Source organism: Pholis gunnellus, assembly GCF_910591455.1.
Source record: "Pholis gunnellus genome assembly, chromosome: 3".
NCBI lineage: Eukaryota > Metazoa > Chordata > Actinopteri > Perciformes > Pholidae > Pholis > Pholis gunnellus.
Window position 1 is genome coordinate 29,250,549 of NC_136529.1, and position 21,880 is coordinate 29,272,428.

Sequence of the window (21,880 nt, forward strand, 5' to 3'; positions counted from 1 at the left end):
TAGTTATTATACTAAGTTGTTATTATAGTGATTAGTTATTATACTAAGTTATTACTATAGTGATTAGTTATTATACTAAGTTGTTATTATAGTGATTAGTTATTATACTAAGTTGTTACTATAGTGATTAGTTATTATACTAAGTTGTTACAGTGATTAGTTATTATGATACTACGGTCTTATTATCTGTACTTCCTGTCTCTGTAGCTGGGTGGAGCGATGGCTCCGGCCATAAAGGAGCTGTCCCGGTGGCTCGATGCTAACTCAGAGTACTACGTGGCTCCAGACTGGGCCGATGTGGTCAAACACTCGGTAAGCATCAAGACAACAACAACAACAACAACAACAACAACAACAAAAGAAACCAAAGCACAGAATCATCTTTGTTCAGCATCTCATCGTAACAATGTTTCCACCCTTCATATGTGAATGTGTTTATTATATGTGAAACCTTTAATACGAGGATTCATGTCTGTGATGAAACGTAACGATGACACGCGTATGATGTCATAACGACAAAGTTCAGCTGTTTGGTGCTATGAGACCAAATGGGTCAGCTGATCAACATGAACGCTGAGTCATTATTTCATGATAGAAATAGACGTGCTAATTATTCATGAAGCCTTTTATTCACCGTGACGATGTGTGACTCCTCCTCCTCCTCCTCCTCCTCCTGCAGGGTTTCCTCCCTGAGGGGAAGTTCAGTCGGATCCTCACAGAACCGGTGAACAGAGACCCGGGTTCTCGGCGCCGTGGGCGTCGCCCTCGCAGCGAGATGCCTAAGCCCCTCCTCTCCGTCTCTGACTCCACCTCCTCCAGCCTCGGCCCCCCCCCTCTTCATGAACGGAGGGCTGATCGGCAGCATGGACTCCATGGTGGCCATGCAGAACCTGCGCGGCGGTCTCCACGGGATCCCCATCTCCGGCATCATGGCGGCCGGGTTCCCTCACGGCTTCTCTGCCGCCGTCCAAGGGGGCGGAGCTTCGGCAGAGGACGCCAAGAACGGGTTGAGCATGTTACCCATGATGCTTCACGGCATCCCTCACCCCCACGGCGGAGCCCTCCCGCAGCACGCCTTGTTCAGCGTCGGAGCGATGATGGCCCACGCGCCTCCTCACCCCAGCTCCTCCTCCTCCTCTTCATCCTCCGCTTCAAAGGTCACCACCACAACCGCCCCGTCGACGTCCGAGGCCGCCAGCCCTTCGTCCACCACGCCGGCCGACGCCCCGTCTGGCTCCACCGGGGGGGAGAAGGAGGAGAAAGGAGACGCCAACAAGAGAGCGGAGGTCATCTCCTCCACCAGCAGGGCTCACCTAGGCTCCGCCCACCTGGGGGCCGGCAGTCACCTGACCTTTAACCCCTTCCTGATCCCCGGCATGTCCCACGGCCTGCTGTACCCGCACATGTTCCTGCCCCACGGCGGCATCATGGCGCTGCCCGCGATGCCTCCTGGTGCGCTGGAGCCGGGGAGCCCCAAGAGGAGGAGGAAGAGAGGGAGGGAGGAGGGGGAGAGAGAGGAGGAGAGAGAAAGTACAGTCAAGGCTAACGTTAGCCTCCACCCGGCCTCCTCCTCCTCGTCTCCCTCCGCCCCGCCCACCTCCTCGTCTCCGTCCGCCCCCCCCACGTCCACTCCAGAGGAACCGGACTCCCACGGCCCTCCTGAGGAGAGAGAGGAAAGACCGGAGGAGGCGGCAGGAGAGGCAGCGGAGGAGCAGAGACAGGTGGGAGGAGAGGAGGCGTAGAGGAGAGACATCCACCTCCTGCTGCTCCTCCTCCTCAGTGTAAAGTTTGTGCCGTGTCTGTCAGTCGATGTCCATGTAAAGACTTTTATTATGACGCTGACTCAGAATGACGATGATGATGATTATATTCAACTTGGTTCTGTTTATATACCGAGACCCCCTCCTCCTCCTCCTCCTCCTCCTCCTCCTCCTCCTCCTCCTCCTCCTCCCCCTCCTCCTCCTCCTCCTCCCCCCCCCCCCTCCTTGTATACAAAAATCAGTGTAAGAAACCATCTTCTGTGTTCTCCTCCCCTTCGTCCTGCATCCAGACTGAGACTCCTCCTCCTCCTCCTCAGGAGGAGCGGCGTGTTGACTAAGGAGCAGCTTCAGTAACCAATCAGAGAGCAGCGCTGAGGCTCTAAAGGGTTTTTTGGAATCAGAGGAAGTTTAAGTTCTCGTTGTGTTTGATTTCACTTCTCTTATTGTGACATTAAAACACGTTTATCTTCTACATGAGACTCAATCAGGAGATACTTAGTGAAGCTTTGAGGCCCCGCCCACATATGTTAACATGTTAATCATGACGTTATTGTTATCAATGCGACGCCATCGCTGCTACAACTTCTGTTCAACAGACGTTCAGAGTTCAAGTTCTTCTCACCAGAATCATAATCCAGACGTCTGAAGCAGAGAACAATCATGAGACTCATCGTTCATCACGAGAGGAGGAGAGGAGCCAGCAGGAGGTCACATGACGAAGAGGAGAGGAAGACTTCAGAAGACGTTCTCTTGTCCAATGAAAAGGGATCATCCAGAGAGGAAGAGGAGGAACACGGTGCCTCCTCATCCAGAGAGGAAGAGGAGGAACACGGTGCCTCCTCCTCCAGAGAGGAAGAGGAGGAACACGGTGCCTCCTCCTCCAGAGAGGAAGAGGAGGAACACGGTGCCTCCTCATCCAGAGAGGAAGAGGAGGAACACGGTGCCTCCTCATCCAGAGAGGAAGAGGAGGAACACGGTGCCTCCTCATCCAGAGAGGAAGAGGAGGAACACGGTGCCTCCTCATCCAGAGAGGAAGAGGAGGAACACGGTGCCTCCTCATCCAGAGAGGAAGAGGAGGAACACGGTGCCTCCTCATCCAGAGAGGAAGAGGAGGAACACGGTGCCTCCTCCTCCAGAGAGGAAGAGGAGGAACACGGTGCCTCCTCCTCCAGAGAGGAAGAGGAGGAACACGGTGCCTCCTCATCCAGAGAGGAAGAGGAGGAACACGGTGCCTCCTCCTCCAGAGAGGAAGAGGAGGAACACGGTGCCTCCTCATCCAGAGAGGAAGAGGAGGAACACGGTGCCTCCTCATCCAGAGAGGAAGAGGAGGAACACGGTGCCTCCTCCTCTTCGCTCCTCGCCTCCTTTCTTTTCCTCCGATTACTTTTCTTAAGTTTCTAAACGAGTCGATCTTTTTATATTTTTGCGTTTCGTTCTTTTTCTTTTTCTTTTTTCTCGGTTTCTCCGTTGGTGACGACATACTTGACAGAGGGGGATTGTGGGTAATCAAACAGACCGTACTGTACATGAAGCGGATCCGTTCAGAACCGAGTTCCGTGTTTTTCGGGGTTCTACGTTACAATGTTTCCGTTGACGATGTTGATTTCACTTTAGTTTTGTTTTCATACATGAAAACATCATTTTTGCACAAAGTCTTTTTGTGAGTGTTGACCTGTAACGTCTCGTATTTACTTCGTGTGTGTGTGTGTGTGTGTGTGTGTGTGTGTGTGTGTGTGTGTGTGATGGGGGAGTGTGTGTGATGGGAGACTGTGTGTGTGTGTGTGTGTGTGTGTGTGTGTGTGTGTGTGTGTGTGTGTGTGTGTGTGTGTGTGTGTGTGTGTGTGTGTGTGCATGCATGAGCACACCGTTCGCTGTCTCTTCGTCTCGTCCTGACTCACATCTCTTGTTAAACTAAACATGGTTGTTGCCTTGTCACAGGTTCGTGGCTCCGTCTAATTTATTACTCTTCTTCTTCTTCTTCTTCTTCTTCTGTTGCCAAACGTTCACCAAATATTCTTTGTGTCTTTGTTTCATGATGTTATTCCAGTCAAAGGCCTTATTTAGTTTCTCCAGACCTTCCTCCTCCAGTCAACTAATCCGTCTCTAAGCACAACGCAGACCAGTGCCTCTAAACTATGACCTCACCACGTGACATCACGTGTCCCTATGACATCATCAGCTCTCATTGGATTAATCTCAACCTGAGTCGGTCGGTGTGATGTCACGATTAATAAGCCTCCAGAGATGATCGTGAATATTCTGAATCATGTTAATAAAGGTGTTACGTGTTGATACTCTTCAGGTTTCAGCATCGTTCTGTGATGAACACGAGGAGTTCTTAAAGGTGTTTCACAGTAATCTGCACGTTCATGTCAGAGGAATATTCATCTTCATGATGTAAACACTTATATTATCTCGTCTCTAATCACAAAAACCTGAATATTTAGTGACGTTTCATTCAAATATTCCGGTTTGAAGAATGAAACAGAATAAAGAAGCTTCATTCAGATTATAATGTTTATTAAACACGTCGACACGCCGCTCCTTTAATAATCCAGTCAGTCAGACAGCGAGGCTTCTGATTGGAGTCCTCAGTAGTGACATCACTTCCTGTTTGTGTGTGTGTGACTAACAGCTGGAGGTGTGTTCATGTCCCATCATGCCTCTGATCATCACGATGTATTTATTCTCTTCTTTACATCGTTGCTCTTGAACGTCTCCTGACAGAAAACACGGAGAGTCCTCTGTGTTCATCTATGTGCCATACCATAATAATCCAACCCAGAGCCGTCATTGGGCCCGAGCAGCTCGTGGGATTCTCACCCAGGAACCAGATGTTCATGGTGTTTTATAGACGACTGAGATCAGCTTCACACTTTAGTTCTTTAAATCAGAACATAACTGGATTCATTATCACGTTTAAAGTATTCATGATATGAAGCGGAGGACGACCCTCGCTGGTCCTGACCTTTGACCTCTGACCCTCGACCTCCTGCAGACGGACTGTTTAAAGTCTCTCGCTGCTGAATTCTAACATCCAAACCAGGTTTTTCCTCGTAGACAAAAGACCTTTAGAACTGATCTGGTTCCACAGAACATCAGGTCCCTCTGATGTCATCATATTAGACATTAATTAACATTTTATCCTCCGATTAAAAAGATTAAAGACGTTTCAAGAGATCAGCAGCAGTGACACGAAGATGTGATCTCGGTTTGTGTCTGTGGAACCAGTTCAGCCTGACGATGACGATGATGAAGATGTAAAGAGCTGCTCCTGAGGTTCTGTGGTGGGTTTCTATCTTTGGTTTCTTATTTGTAACTATAGCTCTGTATCCCATGTGAGTCTCAACATGGTCTGTGATCTTTTATGGTGCAATAAAAGATGACTTTCAACCTCCTCTGGTCACGTGACTCCTTCATTCAGCACAATGCATGCTGGGAAAGAGCGTCAGATTCAGACCTGGTTCAGTACGTCTGTGTGGAAATACTTCTTTAACATGTTACTGCAGTAACAGTACACATGTTGGGGCCTCTCCGTGTGCTGATTAGAACAAAGACTTTGGCCTCCCTGGCTGCAGGATAGTCAGTTAAAGATCACACCGACGCCAAGTCGCACATACGTGTGAATCTTTGTCCAAAGCTCAACACGGATCTCATTGGACGAGGGCCATCGGCACCGCAGCGGACTTCCTGTTCTACGGCGTCACAGCGTCGGCTCCAACTCGCCGTTCCGTCTGACTCGCGTTGGTGTGAGGAGGCAAAACAAATGTTTGTTGCTTTTAACAGAACCTCGGTCTTAGTCTGAACTAGAACGGAGAACTTCTGTGCCCCGTTCTCTAACGTTGACATGTTGCCGGTCATAAGGAAGAAGAATTACCTTAAATGTGTCTTAAAGCTCCACTCATGAACCCACATGGTAAGCCGTGAACCGTCGCAGTATGATCCGGCCATGAAAGACTCAGCGGACGGGTTTTGGGGAACCCGCTTGGCCAGGGGAGGGTCTCCACCTGAGCTAAGCCGCCCTTCCACCGTTTATGGGATACCGTCTTGTCCAGAAGGCGAACCGGGACTTGTTGGACTCAGCGGACCAACGCTTTTCCACTGAGTGGTATGAACAGTTTGCGGGCCTTGGGAGGGCCTCGGAGTGTCCAGAAGGCGAACCGGGACCAGATGGGCTGCCCTTCCAACCCTCGTAGGAGGCAGAGGAAGGGCCAGACTCCCGTTCCTGCTGGGCCACAGCTAACTCCAGCCACAGCTAACCCCGGCCGCAGCTAACTCCAGCCACAGCTAACCCCGGCCGCAGCTAACCCCGGCCGCAGCTAACCGCAGCTAACCCCGGCCGCAGCTAACTCCAGCCACAGCTAACCCCGGCCGCAGCTAACCCCGGCCGCAGCTAACTCCAGCCACAGCTAACCCCGGCCGCAGCTAACCCCGGCCGCAGCTAACTCCAGCCACAGCTAACCCCGTTCCCGCCGCCGCCTCTGAGCAGCAGCGACCTCCCGAAGTTAGAGCTATTTTATAATTTAATATTTCTTAAATACATTTAATTCTTTCTTATGTATCATAATTTATATAAACATGTTTCCCATTATCTTATGTTCTCATTGCACAGCTACTGTGCTCCTCAGCTGCTCTGCTTCAGTGCAGCTTGTTTTAAGTAGAGCTTTGATCCAATCAGAGTTCACCTCTGTGTCTCTAGGTAGAAGAGAGGCCCCAGGCCTGCAGACTCACCAGTGAATCCATGTGCAGGTTAAGTGAATGGGGACGATGTTGTTGATCGTCATAGTGTTCAACCAATCAGATCTTTAGTTTGACATGGTGGGCGTATTCTTTGACGTGTCAGAGCTGCTAGCTGGCCTACAGCTACGTCATCGTGGTGTTTGTATGAATAGTATTTGATTCGTGCTCTTGTGTGGATCCGCTGCAGGTTTGCTGGATTGATGCGTCATCATGAGGTTATTAGGAGGTGATTCAGCTGCAGCAGGACACAGAAGGCTCAGGTACAACATGATGCAACGTCTTCGGGCAGCAGCCACACTGTTAATATACTTATTATAATAAACTTATTACAGTTTATGCATCCTACAAATCTACATGTAGCGTTTCATTGACTGAGAGAACATCTTCAGTCTGCTGATCTATGATTCTATCAATGAAATGAATGGAAGTCAAACTGCAGCATCAACATTTATTAAAACATACATTCGTGGAATAAAATCCATTCAGTCACAGAATGATTGATAAATAAAAACAGCGTTTTGTTTACTGCAGCGTTAACAGATAATATGACATATTAATGAACTAAAGATGTGGTTCAAACGTCTCACTGTCAGGTTTCTGTTCTGATCAAAACATTCAACAACAGAACTTTAATGATTATTAAAGTCACTTCATGTGTAAAGTCACGTGTTGTTTGTTGTCTCCTGGAGGAGCAGAAGAAGACAAAGACAGGAAACATGATTCATTTGTACAAACTTTGTTAAATTAAATCGTTTTAATGAGACAAGAGACCTGAAGGACACTCACTCAATGTGAGACACCTTCAACCTCATCTGTGCTGCGAGGACCTTAAACCTTCTCCTCATGAAACTGATCCAGAGTCTGTTCAGGAACTTGTCCTGTGAGTTTGTAGAGAGACGTTCTTTGTCTCGTCATCGTCCTCTTGTGGACGTAGTGAACCAGATTCTGGTGGACAGTAGTTTGTTTGAACAGATGTGCAAAGTGGACACATGATGAACAGTCCAGGTGTCAATGTGTCCTGATGTCCTGATGTCCAGGTGTCCGTCTCGTCCTCAGACGTCCTCGTGCTCTGCGTCCTCGTCTGTTGTTGAGTTTCTAGCGTTGTCGTCTTCTCGCCCTCTTCTTTCCTCCTTTTTTATTCTGTCTTCTTTCTGTTGGAAAGAAGAAAATATTTCAGTTTCATTTTAGTCGTCAAACATCTGCGTTTGTTTCCAGATGTTTCACCAAATCATTCATCATTTACAGACAGAGCTCATGTAGAGCAGCGAGTGTTTCATCACAGCGGGGGGCCGGCGGTCCGGTCCTCGGCGGTCCGGTCCTCGGCGGTCCGGTCCTCGGCGGTCCGGTCCACATGTTGTCCTAATAACCAGCGAGTGAATGTGAATCCGCTCAGTGACTGAGGTCGGTGTTTGATGGAGACGATGAATGTTGACCTGAAAGACTCTCTGTCCACTTCCTGTCTGTCTCCATACGTCCCTTTGCCACAAGATTTCTCAGCATTACCCATCATGCAAAGCAGGACAGACAGGAAGTGAGAAGCGTAACGTGGGCAGAGCCGGTAAAGCATCAGCTGATCAGCTGGTCGGTAGAATAAAGTGATGTAACGCTGCAGGTCTCTGACACACCAGCTGCTGCTTCTTTTAGGACCTGGATCTGATTCCAGGTCAGCTGTAAGTCTGAATTATTGTTTTCCTTTAACACAGAATGCGTAGCTTCTTTTTTTGTGTTAATGTTGCGTCAACTGTCAGAATCGTGTGCTGACCTGGATCAGAGTTCACCTTCTGGACCTCGAAACCCCTAAAAACAGACCAGACCAGAATCAAACAGCTGGTCTGCACCTTCACAGACAAATAACCAAACCAGGAGGAAGACCTCCGTCCGTCGATCGTCCATATTTCACTGTGAAGGATAACGTGGAGCGATGCTGCAGGGTCCTGGTCCTGGTCTGAGGAGGGTCGGTGAAGTATTCTGGGAGATGGACACACAGATCAGGTTCAACGTCGTTTAAAAAGAGCTCAACGTGAGTGAATGTTCTATATTTCACATCAGACTGAGACTCGTTCATATTTCTCTGTCTCGTGCTGTTACAGCAGAAAAACATGCTTTTAATGTTGAGCGATGGAGACGAGAGCTTCAGTGTCTTTGGCTCCGGTTTAAAAGTGGAATCATTTTCTTACGTACAAAGATCTGAAGTTGGGTCAGAGAAGAAACACAAATACAGACTGAAAGAAAAGAGGCCGACCTCCAACGCTTTAACTATTACAATAATAAACACGTTCATGTTTGGAAAGAGAACTTCCCTGCAGTACCTCCACAGACCCCTAGAGGTCGCGGACCCCCTGTTGAAGACCTCTGCTTTAGAATATTAATAATAATATTAATAATAATATTAATAATATCAGTTAACTGAGAGCATTTTGAATGAACAGAGTCTTTGAATTCTCTCTGAAGAAGAACAGGTTTGTGATCTCATCAGTCAGTTATTAATGATATATAATAATATACAGTAGGTCTGTGAGTGACCTGGATAAAGACATAGACGCTGGTTCAAAGGTGAAAACGATGCTCTTGTGTTTTTTAAACGTCCTCCAGAAGAACTTCTGTTTTGAGACAGAATTCCTTTTTCATCACGTGAACAAAGCTTTTCTCTTCTTCTCTGGTTTCTTCATCCTCAGATCACCAACACCAGTTTCCTTCTCGGTTGAATTCCAGAAGTAAAGTTGGGACCAACACCAATGATTCCGGGGTTTCCATGGATCCGGGTTATACCTGGACCTGGTCTTGCCTCCTGCCGTGGTTCTGTCACATTGAATGTGTGTAACTCTGGGATCCTCCTCTGCTGCTCTCTGAGGTCTCTCCCTCTTTGCTCCCGTTAAAGGGTTTTTGGGGAGTTCTTCATGTTCCGATGTGAGGGTCAAAGGTCAGAGGATGTCGTATGTGTACGGCTTGTAAAGCCCTCTGAGGCTAATGTGTGTCGCTTCGTGTCGCTGTAACCGTCCTCCTCAAACACACTTTGAGTCTCCTGTACTGTTTTAGGGGGGGTTGGCGCTGGAGTTCCCAGTCCCCCCCCCCCACACACACACACACACACACACACACACACACACACACACACACACACACACACACACACACACACACACACACACACACACAAACCTCCACAAAGGGTCTCAAAGTGTTGACTTGGAGCCAGCTGCTCTTCGTAGCCGCCGGTGTGGAGAACCTGATCCCCGGCTGGAGGTCGTCACGTGGCCGTCTGGTTGTTTGTCCGCCGTGTGGTCGTGATGAGTCGATGAGTGTTTACAGTTACATGAACACGCCACGATGCCTCGCCGTCATCTGCCCTTCATTACACATGAGAGCTTTTTTAAAGCCCCCTCTCGTCTCCTCTCCTTGAAGTCAATCAGCTCTTCCTCTCCTCGTTCCTGTCGTCTGTCCTTCATTAGCGATGCTGCAGCAGCGGCTTTGATTCTGGAGGCTGACGATGAGGAATGGAGACAGAATGTCCTGAGACGACTCTGTGCGTTAGTGTTCACAGTCTACATTCTGCATGTCCTCTATACAACTGCTCATGAGTTCATCTGGACGTAGAGGGGACGAGAGGGAATCTCAGGTGTCACAGGAACAAAGGAAACATTTCAACTAAATGTCATTATTAATGTAGTTTTTACAGGTATGAACAAAATAAAGCTCTGCATCATCAACACAGATGTTGAGTTTCAATCAAAAAGAGGACTTTCTCTCTGAATGATGGAGGTGATCATCAGCTGGTCTGACTGCTCTGGTTTTAAGGTCTTACGGTTGGTAACTCTTTAAGTCTCATCACATCTCTGAGGTCGTCTGATCTAAGCCGAATGATCAGTTTGTGCCCAAAGCAGGATTTTTAGCTAGTGCCTCTGCTATCTCAATCACCAGACGAGTCTTCATGAGGTCTTCTAAAGGTCCTCATTTCATTGGACAGACGAGTCTTCATGAGGTCTTCTAAAGGTCCTCATTTCATTGGACAGACGAGTCTTCGTGAGGTCTTCTAAAGGTCCTCATTTCATTGGACAGACGAGTCTTCATGAGGTCTTCTAAAGGTCCTCATTTCATTGGACAGACGAGTCTTCATGAGGTCTTCTAATGGTCCTCATTTCATTGGACAGACGAGTCTTCGTGAGGTCTTCTAAAGGTCTTCATTTCATTGGACAGACGAGTCTTCATGAGGTCTTCTAAAGGTCCTCATTTCATTGGACAGACGAGTCTTCGTGAGGTCTTCTAAAGGTCCTCATTTCATTGGACAGACGAGTCTTCATGAGGTCTTCTAATGGTCCTCATTTCATTGGACAGACGAGTCTTCGTGAGGTCTTCTAATGGTCCTCATTTCATTGGACAGACGAGTCTTCATGAGGTCTTCTAAAGGTCCTCATTTCATTGGACAGACGAGTCTTCATGAGGTCTTCTAATGGTCCTCATTTCATTGGACAGACGAGTCTTCGTGAGGTCTTCTAAAGGTCCTCATTTCATTGGACAGACGAGTCTTCATGAGGTCTTCTAAAGGTCCTCATTTCATTGGACAGACGAGTCTTCGTGAGGTCTTCTAAAGGTCTTCATTTCATTGGACAGACGAGTCTTCATGAGGTCTTCTAAAGGTCCTCATTTCATTGGACAGACGAGTCTTCGTGAGGTCTTCTAAAGGTCCTCATTTCATTGGACAGACGAGTCTTCATGAGGTCTTCTAATGGTCCTCATTTCATTGGACAGACGAGTCTTCGTGAGGTCTTCTAAAGGTCTTCATTTCATTGGACAGACGAGTCTTCATGAGGTCTTCTAATGGTCCTCATTTCATTGGACAGACGAGTCTTCATGAGGTCTTCTAAAGGTCTTCATTTCATTGGACAGACGAGTCTTCATGAGGTCTTCTCAGGGACTGATGGACTGATGGTTGTCATGCAGAATAATTCTCTGAGGACAAAAGATGGCTGCATGTTGTCAAACAATAGAGGTGAAGTGACGAGGCGTCTTCATTACATTCAGTACTTGAACGCCGTGAATACAATGAGCCTGTGAGTGCATTGTATCTACGCTCTTGATGGTCTGATAAAAGGTTTTGGTACGATGAAGAGAGACAATCCAGCCCAAAAGAATCAGTCACACTAACTAACTGTGAACCTCGTGAAAATGCCAGGAATCCACCTAGAAACTTTCCCCTCGTCTGCCCACAGCGCTGAGGGAAAGCTTTCACTCCGAGCCGCCTCTAAATTACATAAAGGACGTCGAAGGCGTGAACGTGAGAAAAGAGGAGTCGGTGAGCAGAGAGCTCCTTGTTCTCTAATGAAGACCTGTCGTCCACGGCTTTAGTTCGCCAGAGGCTACGTCTGCAGCGGGACCTTAATGCCTGTGATACTCAGGAAACAGCTCTTCAGCTGTGTCTGTGTTGTGTTACAGCTCACTGGAAGCTCAGATCCATGTGCTGCTGCTCAGACGGGATAGAGTCCCTCTGTCAGACGGGATCAAGCAGATATAAAATGTTCTTTACGATGTAATCCACTTCCATATATTAAAACTATCTGCCCTCAACGAATATGACAGAAATATTGAGTCGTAAAATGGAAATGGGGAATAGCTCCCAAAGCCTTCCAGCTGTATTTGTTAAGTGCATTTTAAATTACTGGGATAAAAATCAAGTGTTCCTGTGAAACGATGTTTTATGAGTTTGTGACCTAATAAACACAGTCGATGCTTCAGTGTTACCACTACAGGATGAAGACGAGGGAGAATAATCCCGTACGATTGGATCCGTTCTGACTGTAACAAGGGTTAACTCACACTTATAACAATGAGAATAAACTGGTCCAACAGGACATCAGTCAATAAACGCTGCGTAGACCTGTGGCCATGAGGCGTTCTGGTTCTTTAACCTGTCAGGCTTCAGGAGGAACCGGTTCCAAGAGGAACCAGTGGAGTCCAGAATCAATAGTCAGGTATCAGAAGGACTACAGTCTCTGTGGATGTCTTGTAGAGCAGTGGTCCGTGACCACAGACCGTTTATAAGAAGTGGACGTCGTTCTGGTGACGTCTCTCTTTGGTTTCAGGATGTTTTGAAGCATCCCCTGCTTTATGGTCTGTGTGACTCTAAATGGTCCATCATTTACTAAATGAACATCATGCTGTATTGAAGAAGACTTGAAACTAGAGATTGAGACCATAAACTCATGTTTACAATGTTTACTGAGGTAATAAATCAAGAGAGAAGTAGAGTCATTTTCTCATAGACTTCTATACAACCAGAGGAGTCGCCCCCTGGTGGACACTAGAGAGAATGCAGCTTTAACACATGAAGCTCTGAAGAACTTTAAAGAACCATGAGTTGTCTTTGTGACCAATTAAAACCACGAGAAGTGAACTCTGACCTCTCAGCACCGGTTACATGTGTCAGTGACCAAAGAAGATTAGCAGATTAGAGGGTCTGGTGGTCCCACTCCAGACTGGGAACCACAGCCTCAGCGCTCCGGTCTGTCCAGTCCTTGTTCACGTCAACATGCATGTGAAGTTTGATCCGGATGAACATCTCAGCTCCTCACAGACGGATTGTAGACGGCTGAGTGAAATCTGCAGCTTGATTGATTGACGAGTTACTTTTTAATGAATACAGACGGTCCGTGTTGTATAATCCCTCAGAGACGTGTGGATCCCAGAGGACCACCCTGTTCAGCCTCATGCTGGGTTCTGGACTGGTTTAGTCCGGCTCGCTGTAGCGTGCAGGACTTTGAATGTTCTGTGGTACCGAGCCTGGGCTTCTTTTCTTATTACATTTAGAGAAGAATCACTCTTCAGAATGAAGCGTTTCTCTCTTTTCAGCATTCAGAGGACAAAAGCAATGACCTGGAAACGAGTTTTATATTCTGCTTTATACTCGTTTATTCTTTGCTGGATTAAAATAAGAAGAAGAGCTGCACTAATGGACTAATAATGAAAGAAGGCCGTTTGACGAAGGAGTTCAGCCAGTTGTTTGAGCCTGATGTAATAATAATGTGAGACAGACCACAGTCTTCCTCCGGTTACACTCGTGTTCATCATAAAACAAAAGCTACGCAGCTTCTTTGACTCTTGAAGCAGGAAAAAGCACGACTTCCTAACCCAGCGCTGCTCTTTCTCCTTCTTTAAAATGGAGACGAGTAAATCAGTCGGACTCTGGGAGATTCTCAGCACCATAAATACAACTAATAAGCTCGACTTCAACAGAAAACATGTGTCCGTACCTGGAAAAGTCTCTGAAGAAATATGAATTCAGGCCGAACCTCAGAAGAAGCATAAGTTTGACTTATTGACATGTGGGCAGAAGATGTAAAGTGACACGTGTGATTTGTTCTTTACTCACTGGTGCTGGCTGAGGTTAAGGATACAGACCAGCAGCTGATGGATGAAACAGACTCTTATCTGTTTCGGTTGCTTTGTTTTATGACCTAAATACCACGAAGACTTTTCTAAAATCCTTCTGAATCCTGGTTGATTGGAAGCCCAAAGAATCGACCCCTCAACACCTAATCCTGTGAGAGGGTCAACGCGCCCCGTTCATTACCTGTAGCCTTCATCATCAGACATGAGTCATCATCAGCCTCCAGGCAACCAGAGGGGTCGGGATGTCGTCCCGGCCTTTGATTTATATCTGAGAATAAGGCCCTAAGACTGTAATATTACGAGAATAAAGTCATAATAATTAGAGGAAATATTACCTGATCTTTGTTTCTTATTGTCCAAACTAATATGAATTTCACCACTTCTGATAAAGTGCATTATAAACATTCAAACCAACCAAATCCCAGTTCAAGTGGACCAGACCACCATAAGAGTCTTCAGGCTACTTCCTGTTTACTGGATCCGATTCATCTCTCTTCATCTGGTCCAGGACTTGAACTGCCAACCTTCTCGTACGCTTCTCTAACCAATCTGAGCCAAGACGGCACCACCGGCTCACGTCCATCTGCTGAACCCCTGGTGGACTTGAACCTGTGAAGATACCGAGGAGACTAACGGACCAAACCAACATGAGACCATCAGAACGTCCTCCTCATCTGAAAACAATAAGACAACAACAGAGCCAGACCTATTAGATCCACAGACCTGATCCCAGAGCCAGACCTATTAGATCCACAGACCTGATCCCAGAGCCAGACCTATTAGATCCACAGACCTGATCCCAGAGCCAGACCTATTAGATCCACAGACCTGATCCCAGAGCCAGACCTATTAGATCCACAGACCTGATCCCAGAGCCAGACCTATTAGATCCACAGACCTGATCCCAGAGCCAGACCTATTAGATCCACAGACCTGATCCCAGAGCCAGACCTATTAGATCCACAGACCTGATCCCAGAGCCAGACCTATTAGATCCACAGACCTGATCCCAGAGCCAGACCTATTAGATCCACAGACCTGATCCCAGAGCCAGACCTATTAGATCCACAGACCTGATCCCAGAGCCAGACCTATTAGATCCACAGACCTGATCCCAGAGCCAGACCTATTAGATCCACAGACCTGATCCCAGAGCCAGACTGTGCTGGATCCCATTTCTTCCTGTCTAATGCCAACGAGCTGACAGAGATAATGATAATTACTGCAAATGACATGGAGGGGAAAGCACACACACACACACACACACACACACACACACACACACACACACACACACACACACACACACACACACACACACTCACACTATTTAAATGTCTCACAGCTTCTCCTGCTGAACATGGAGCAGCAGGAGGTCACAACAACGAGCTGTCTTTGGAGGGAACTCGCTGCCGACTTCGGTTTCTAGTGTTTTGTAATATCTTCCCTCACAAACCCAGACCACATGAGGAGGATCAGGACTCTGTAAACCTCCGCTTGAAGCTGTTTGAAGTCCTTCTTTATCCACGAGGAGCCGAGCGAGCTGAAGGTACCGAAGTTATCTTCCTCCTCATCTTCCTCCTTCATGTTTCCATCTGGATCTCAGGACGCCTCCCTTTAATGAGACCTGGTCCCTGGTGTGACTTTACAGGAATGAGGAACTACTGGTCCTGTTAGTACCCTTCATCATCATCACTCGTTCCCATTAGAACTTCCTCCAAGTGGAACCTCTCCAGAGATAAACTGAGGCTGGTTTCCTCACAGACTTCATGCCGTCATCACGAACCCCGAAACAAAAGCTTGAGAATCAGCAGAACCCCAGCAGAACCAGCACAACCACAGCAGAACCAGCAGAACCTCAGCAGAACCAGCACAAACACAGCAGAACCAGCAGAACCTCAGCAGAACCCCAGCAGAACCAGCAGAACCAGCATAAGCAGCACAACCACAGCAGAACCAGGTGACCCGTGTTTACCGACCCGATGGGATGAACATCATTAAAACCAAAATCTACCAACAAACAAGATGCTCCTGAACTATGAACTAGAGTCTCAGAACTTCCTGCTGGATTATGATCAAAGTTTAGAACACAACACAAATACTTAGTTATTTACGTTACAGACATAACATGAAATAAGTAGAAGAAGAAGGAGAAGCTTCCTCCCTCTGCTCCTCAAAGGGAAGCTGTTAAATAGGACGAGCACATGTTGGAACCTGTTCATGAGCTTTGGTTTCTTCTTCTTGTGTTTCCTTCATAAACAGAAGAAAAGACGAGTGATGACCATGACCTCTTCTCACCTGTAGGACACTTCTTCTTCATGCTGCACCTCTGCGTCTCGCTGTGGGACGGACAGAGCGACGCCGTTTTCTCCTCAGGCATTCTCCAGGTCTGCCCGACCCCCCGGGTCCTGGTCTGCCGGGTCCTGGTCTGCCGGGTCCTGGTCTGCCGGCCCCACCTGAAGCCGCAGGTGACACCGTCACGGAGACAGACGCTCCAGTCGCTCCACACCCCCAACGGAGCCAGGAGACAGTCCTCTAGGAGACGGGAGGACAAAGATCCGTCAGATTCTACTTTACATCTGAGGAGAAGACTGAAGTCGTCTTCAGATCGAGATGAGTTCCAGCTGAAGCATCAACACGTGTGACGTCTGGTTAGTGATGTCATCCACACACTACATCGCCGCAGGTTCTTCCACGAGGTTCCGCAGCAGAAAACAAACGTGCAGCTTCGGCCAAGAACGGAGCAACAATCAGGGTCACGTTGTTCTTCTTGGGGATCTGCAGCGACTGTCTGCTGGAGTTGCTTGAGGTGTGTACCAACAGTCCGACATGGAAACCTCAACATGGGCCATGAAAACCAGATGTGGTCTCACGCTGCCAAGGAGCTCCAGTAGCTGCAGATGTGCAGGTGGAGCAGTGATGACGGAGATCAGCTGAATATCTCACTCTACTCAGAACCAACACAACCTCTCTGAAGACGTTACATCAGAATCATGTGTCCGAAGGTTTGGCTCCGTGTTGAAATAAATTAATAATGTGAGTCCACAGAAACTCTCTGAAGAAAACATTTAATGTTAATAAATCGTCCCAAAGAAAGAAGTTTCAGAAGCTTTTTACAGTTTTAAATGTGTTTGTTAACTTTCATAATGTTCCTTCTTTAAGGACGAGTTGATTTCAGCAGCGTTACATCATCTCTGCTCACCTGGATGAGCTGTGAACCTGCTGCAGGATTGTGTGGAGGAAGAAGAGACACATACTGAAGGTGGAAACACTTAATATTCACGTGTCCTTCCTCTGAAGGTCTGGACTCACCGAGGCAGTCCGTCAGGTGGACCGCGGTCCCCGCCGGGCAGCGCCTCACACACTTCCCTTTGTGCAGCAGGAAGCCGGGTCGACACCTGGTGCAGAAGTCTCGGCTGAAGCAGAGCTCACAGTCCAGAGAGCGACACTCTGAGACGGGAAGAGACGGTCTGAGTCAATGCAGGAGGACAGACAGAGCTGGAGTCCACCTGGTGCATTGTGGGAGAATGCTGCACAGAACCACCAGTCAAAAAGAACTTAATGTGATGGACATGAACGAAGAGTCAGTTTAAAGAGAGAGAGAGAGACAGACAGAGAGAGAGAGACAGAGAGAGAGAGAGAGAGAGAGAGAGAGACAGAGAGAGACAGAGAGAGAGAGACAGAGAGACATGCAGTGAGTCATGCAGTCATCAAGTGTTTCTGTAAACACGTACTCATGCAGCGGTTGACGTCCTTCCCTCTCTGTCCATAGTGTCCTGTAGGACAGGCGGACAGACAGGTTCCGTGGTGAGACATCCCGTCTCTCTGCAGGAGCAGGAAGAGTCGCTCGGGGCAACGCACACAGCCGTTGTCACGGGAACACTCCAGACAGCTGCGACAGTCGTCTGATGTCTCTCTGTGAGCTGAAGGAGACGGCAGAGAGACGGTTAGGACACAAGGACACGAGGACAGAAGGACAGAAGGACAAATGGAAATACAAGAAGAGGAGGGTGAGAACAAGAGAGAAAGAGAGAGAGAGAGCTTTGAGGAAGACTCTACGTTCTCCTCTGTGACGCTCTACGTTCCCCTCTGTGACGCTCTACATTCTCCTCTGACGCTCTACGTTCTCCCCTGATGCTCTACGTTCTCCTCTGACGCTCTACGTTCCCCTCTAGCGTCATCAGTTCTGTCAGTGTCACAGAGGGGAACGTAGAGCATCACAAAGGGGAACGTAGAGCATCAGAAGGGAACGTAGAGCGTCACAGAGGGGAACGTAGAGCGTCACAGAAGGGAACGTAGAGCGTCACAGAAGGGAACGTAGAGCGTCAGAGGGGAACGTAGAGCGTCAGAGAGGAGAACGTAGAGCGTCACAGAGGGGAACGTATAGCGTCAGGGGAACGTAGAGCATCACAGAGGGGAACGTAGAGCATCACAGAAGGGAATGTAGAGCGTCATAGTGGTGAAAGTAGAGCATCATAGAGAGGAACGTAGAGCGTCATGGAGGAGAACGTAGAGCTTCAAAGACTTGGACTCAGCCTCCAAACCCAAACTGTCACTGTTAAGTGCTGGTCTAAGCAGCACTTGTAACGGTGTACCACGGTGGTACACCACGGTGGTGTACGGTGGTGTACGGTGGTGTACCACGGTGTACCACGGTGGTGTACGGTGGTGTACCACGGTGGTGTACGGTGGTGTACGGTGGTGTACCACGGTGGTGTACGGTGGTGTACCACGGTGGTGTACGGTGGTGTACCACGGTGTACCACGGTGGTGTACGGTGGTGTACGGTGGTGTACCACGGTGTACCACGGTGTACCACGGTCCGCTGGGGTTTCAGGGTGTAAAGGGGCATTCCACCCTAAAACTGAATCGTGTGCTGGAGGCACGAAATGTTCAGGTAAGAAGACGGTTTTGAACAGTAAATTCTGACGACACATTTTCTTGACGAACACGCAACCAACAAAACACAAAATAATGCCGAATGTGATAAAAGAACATAAAGTAACATCACGTTACGCAACAATGAAATGATGTTTCTCTCTCATGACAGGAAGTTTAACCTGAAAGCTTTGAACTGAAGCTGAAGGCCTTTTAAACTCAGTCTCCGTCTCGTTAGCTGTGATCTTATGATCTTGAAGATGTTCATGAAGATATCAGTTTCATGACGAGAGTACAGCTTTTAATTGATTACGTAATTGATAAAAAAAAACCAAATTTTTGACAACTTGTCCGTTGTTTTTGTGCTCAAATGTTTGACTTTAATGTGCGTTTGAAATGATTTTTATCCGATTTCATCAATGGATTTACAGCTGCAGCCCGGCTGCTCTTACAGATTTGGTTCTGAAGTTTTTCATGAAAACAGATGAGTTATGATTTGTAATCTGTTTTGCAGATCTGGTCCCAAATGGATCCGACTTCAGCGGATCCATTTGGATCTGGATCCACAACCAGAGAAGCATTAAAGTCTCACAGACCGACAGAAACACACAATCATGAGCTCAACCTCTGAAGCTCTGTGGGTTCATCAGATAGAGGAGGTCCAGATGTGAGGAGGAGATGAAGGAGGCGTGTGAGGAGTAGAAGAAGGAGGCGTGTGAGGAGTAGAAGAAGGAGGCATGTGAGGAGTAGAAGAAGGAGGCATGTGAGGAGTAGAAGAAGGAGGCGTGTGAGGAGTAGAAGAAGGAGGCATGTGAGGAGTAGATGAAGGAGGCGTGTGAGGAGTAGAAGAAGGAGGCATGTGAGGAGTAGATGAAGGAGGCGTGTGAGGAGTAGAAGAAGGAGGCATGTGAGGAGTAGATGAAGGAGGCATGTGAGGAGTAGAAGAAGGAGGCATGTGAGGAGTAGAAGAAGGAGGCATGTGAGGAGTAGAAGAAGGAGGCGTGTGAGGAGTAGAAGAAGGAGGCATGTGAGGAGTAGAAGAAGGAGGCATGTGAGGAGTAGAAGAAGGAGGCGTGTGAGGAGTAGAAGAAGGAGGCATGTGAGGAGTAGATGAAGGAGGCGTGTGAGGAGTAGATGAAGGAGGCATGTGAGGAGTAGATGAAGGAGGCGTGTGAGGAGTAGAAGAAGGAGGCATGTGAGGAGTAGATGAAGGAGGCATGTGAGGAGTAGAAGAAGGAGGCATGTGAGGAGTAGATGAAGGAGGCATGTGAGGAGTAGAAGAAGGAGGCATGTGAGGAGTAGATGAAGGAGGCGTGTGAGGAGTAGAAGAAGGAGGCATGTGAGGAGTAGATGAAGGAGGCATGTGAGGAGTAGATGAAGGAGGCGTGTGAGGAGTAGATGAAGGAGGCATGTGAGGAGTAGAAGAAGGAGGCATGTGAGGAGTAGAAGAAGGAGGCGTGTGAGGAGTAGATGAAGGAGGCGTGTGAGGAGTAGATGAAGGAGGCGTGTGAGGAGTAGAAGAAGGAGGCATGTGAGGAGTAGAAGAAGGAGGCGTGTGAGGAGTAGATGAAGGAGGCGTGTGAGGAGTAGAAGAAGGAGGCATGTGAGGAGTAGAAGAAGGAGGCGTGTGAGGAGTAGATGAAGGAGGCGTGTGAGGAGTAGATGAAGGAGGCGTGTGAGGAGTAGAAGAAGGAGGCGTGTGAGGAGTAGATGAAGGAGGCGTGTGAGGAGTAGATGAAGGAGGCGTGTGAGGAGTAGATGAAGGAGGCGTGTGAGGAGTAGATGAAGGAGGCGTGTGAGGAGTAGATGAAGGAGGCGTGTGAGGAGTAGAAGAAGGAGGCGTGTGAGGAGTAGATGAAGGAGGCGTGTGAGGAGTAGAAGAAGGAGGCATGTGAGGAGTAGATGAAGGAGGCGTGTGAGGAGTAGATGAAGGAGGCGTGTGAGGAGTAGAAGAAGGAGGCGTGTGAGGAGTAGATGAAGGAGGCGTGTGAGGAGTAGAAGAAGGAGGCGTGTGAGGAGTAGATGAAGGAGGCGTGTGAGGAGTAGATGAAGGAGGCGTGTGAGGAGTAGAAGAAGGAGGCGTGTGAGGAGTAGATGAAGGAGGCGTGTGAGGAGTAGAAGAAGGAGGCGTGTGAGGAGTAGATGAAGGAGGCGTGTGAGGAGTAGAAGAAGGAGGCGTGTGAGGAGTAGATGAAGGAGGCGTGTGAGGAGTAGATGAAGGAGGCGTGTGAGGAGTAGAAGAAGGAGGCGTGTGAGGAGTAGATGAAGGAGGCGTGTGAGGAGTAGAAGAAGGAGGCGTGTGAGGAGTAGATGAAGGAGGCGTGTGAGGAGTAGAAGAAGGAGGCGTGTGAGGAGTAGATGAAGGAGGCGTGTGAGGAGTAGATGAAGGAGGCGTGTGAGGAGTAGAAGAAGGAGGCGTGTGAGGAGTAGATGAAGGAGGCGTGTGAGGAGTAGAAGAAGGAGGCGTGTGAGGAGTAGATGAAGGAGGCGTGTGAGGAGTAAACATGTGTTTATAGATGGTGGACCTCGCTGCTGCATCCTGATATTATATGATGTGTTGTTCCCTACGTGACGTCTCCTCTCTCCTTGTTACCTAACCCCTCACCTCCTTCAGAGGATCCCTCTAGATGTTATGAATAAACCTTTTTATTCTGTTATTTTAATTCAACCTGCTGTTTCGTGGACTCAAGCCTAAACTTTATTGAATGAGTTCACTTATTTGTTAATATTTCACATTAAGCTCGTTACATATTGATCATTTCTGCATGATGACGTCATCACACCAGCTGTGACGTCATCACACCAGCTGTGACGTCATGACTCACCGCTCTGCTGCTGCAGGACGCCGGTCTGCGTCTCCATCACCTCACACAGGAAGGACATCACGACGGCGAACAGCCGCAAATGCATCCGGGCTGCCGGCATGAGCGCCCGACTCAGCGCCGGGCGGAGGACATGTGAGAGGACTCCGGGGGGGAGGAGGAGGTGAGGAGGGGAGGAGGGGGGAGACTTAGATCCACAGCGAGGGACAGGAAGACGATTAAAGGATGATAATCTCCAGGCCTCAAAGCAGCGTGAAGAGCAGCGTAGAGTGTGAAGGAGAGACGTCGGCTCCTTCG

The 21,880-nt window shown here is 48.3% G+C and overlaps 2 protein-coding genes across 2 annotated transcripts in view; one reads left to right on the forward strand and one right to left on the reverse strand.

The window, feature by feature from the left end:
• Positions 1-2,551, forward strand: part of chd6 (chromodomain helicase DNA binding protein 6) — a 47,966-nt gene extending 45,415 nt beyond the window's left edge. Inside the window, 3 exon segments of the mRNA XM_079156639.1 lie at positions 208-312; positions 680-825; positions 827-2,551. Coding sequence (XP_079012765.1) covers positions 208-312; positions 680-825; positions 827-1,742 — 1,167 coding nt within the window. The 3' untranslated portion in view covers positions 1,743-2,551.
• Positions 2,552-7,595: 5,044 nt separating this feature from the next.
• On the reverse strand, positions 7,596-21,671 carry rspo4 (R-spondin 4; the record flags this gene model as incomplete). Its single annotated transcript, XM_079156640.1, has 5 exons — positions 7,596-7,651; positions 16,182-16,418; positions 17,196-17,333; positions 17,618-17,806; positions 21,587-21,671. The coding sequence occupies 5 exons, from the start codon at positions 21,669-21,671 to the stop codon at positions 7,596-7,598; spliced, it is 705 nt and encodes a 234-aa protein (XP_079012766.1).
• Between the last annotated feature and the right edge of the window lie 209 nt (positions 21,672-21,880).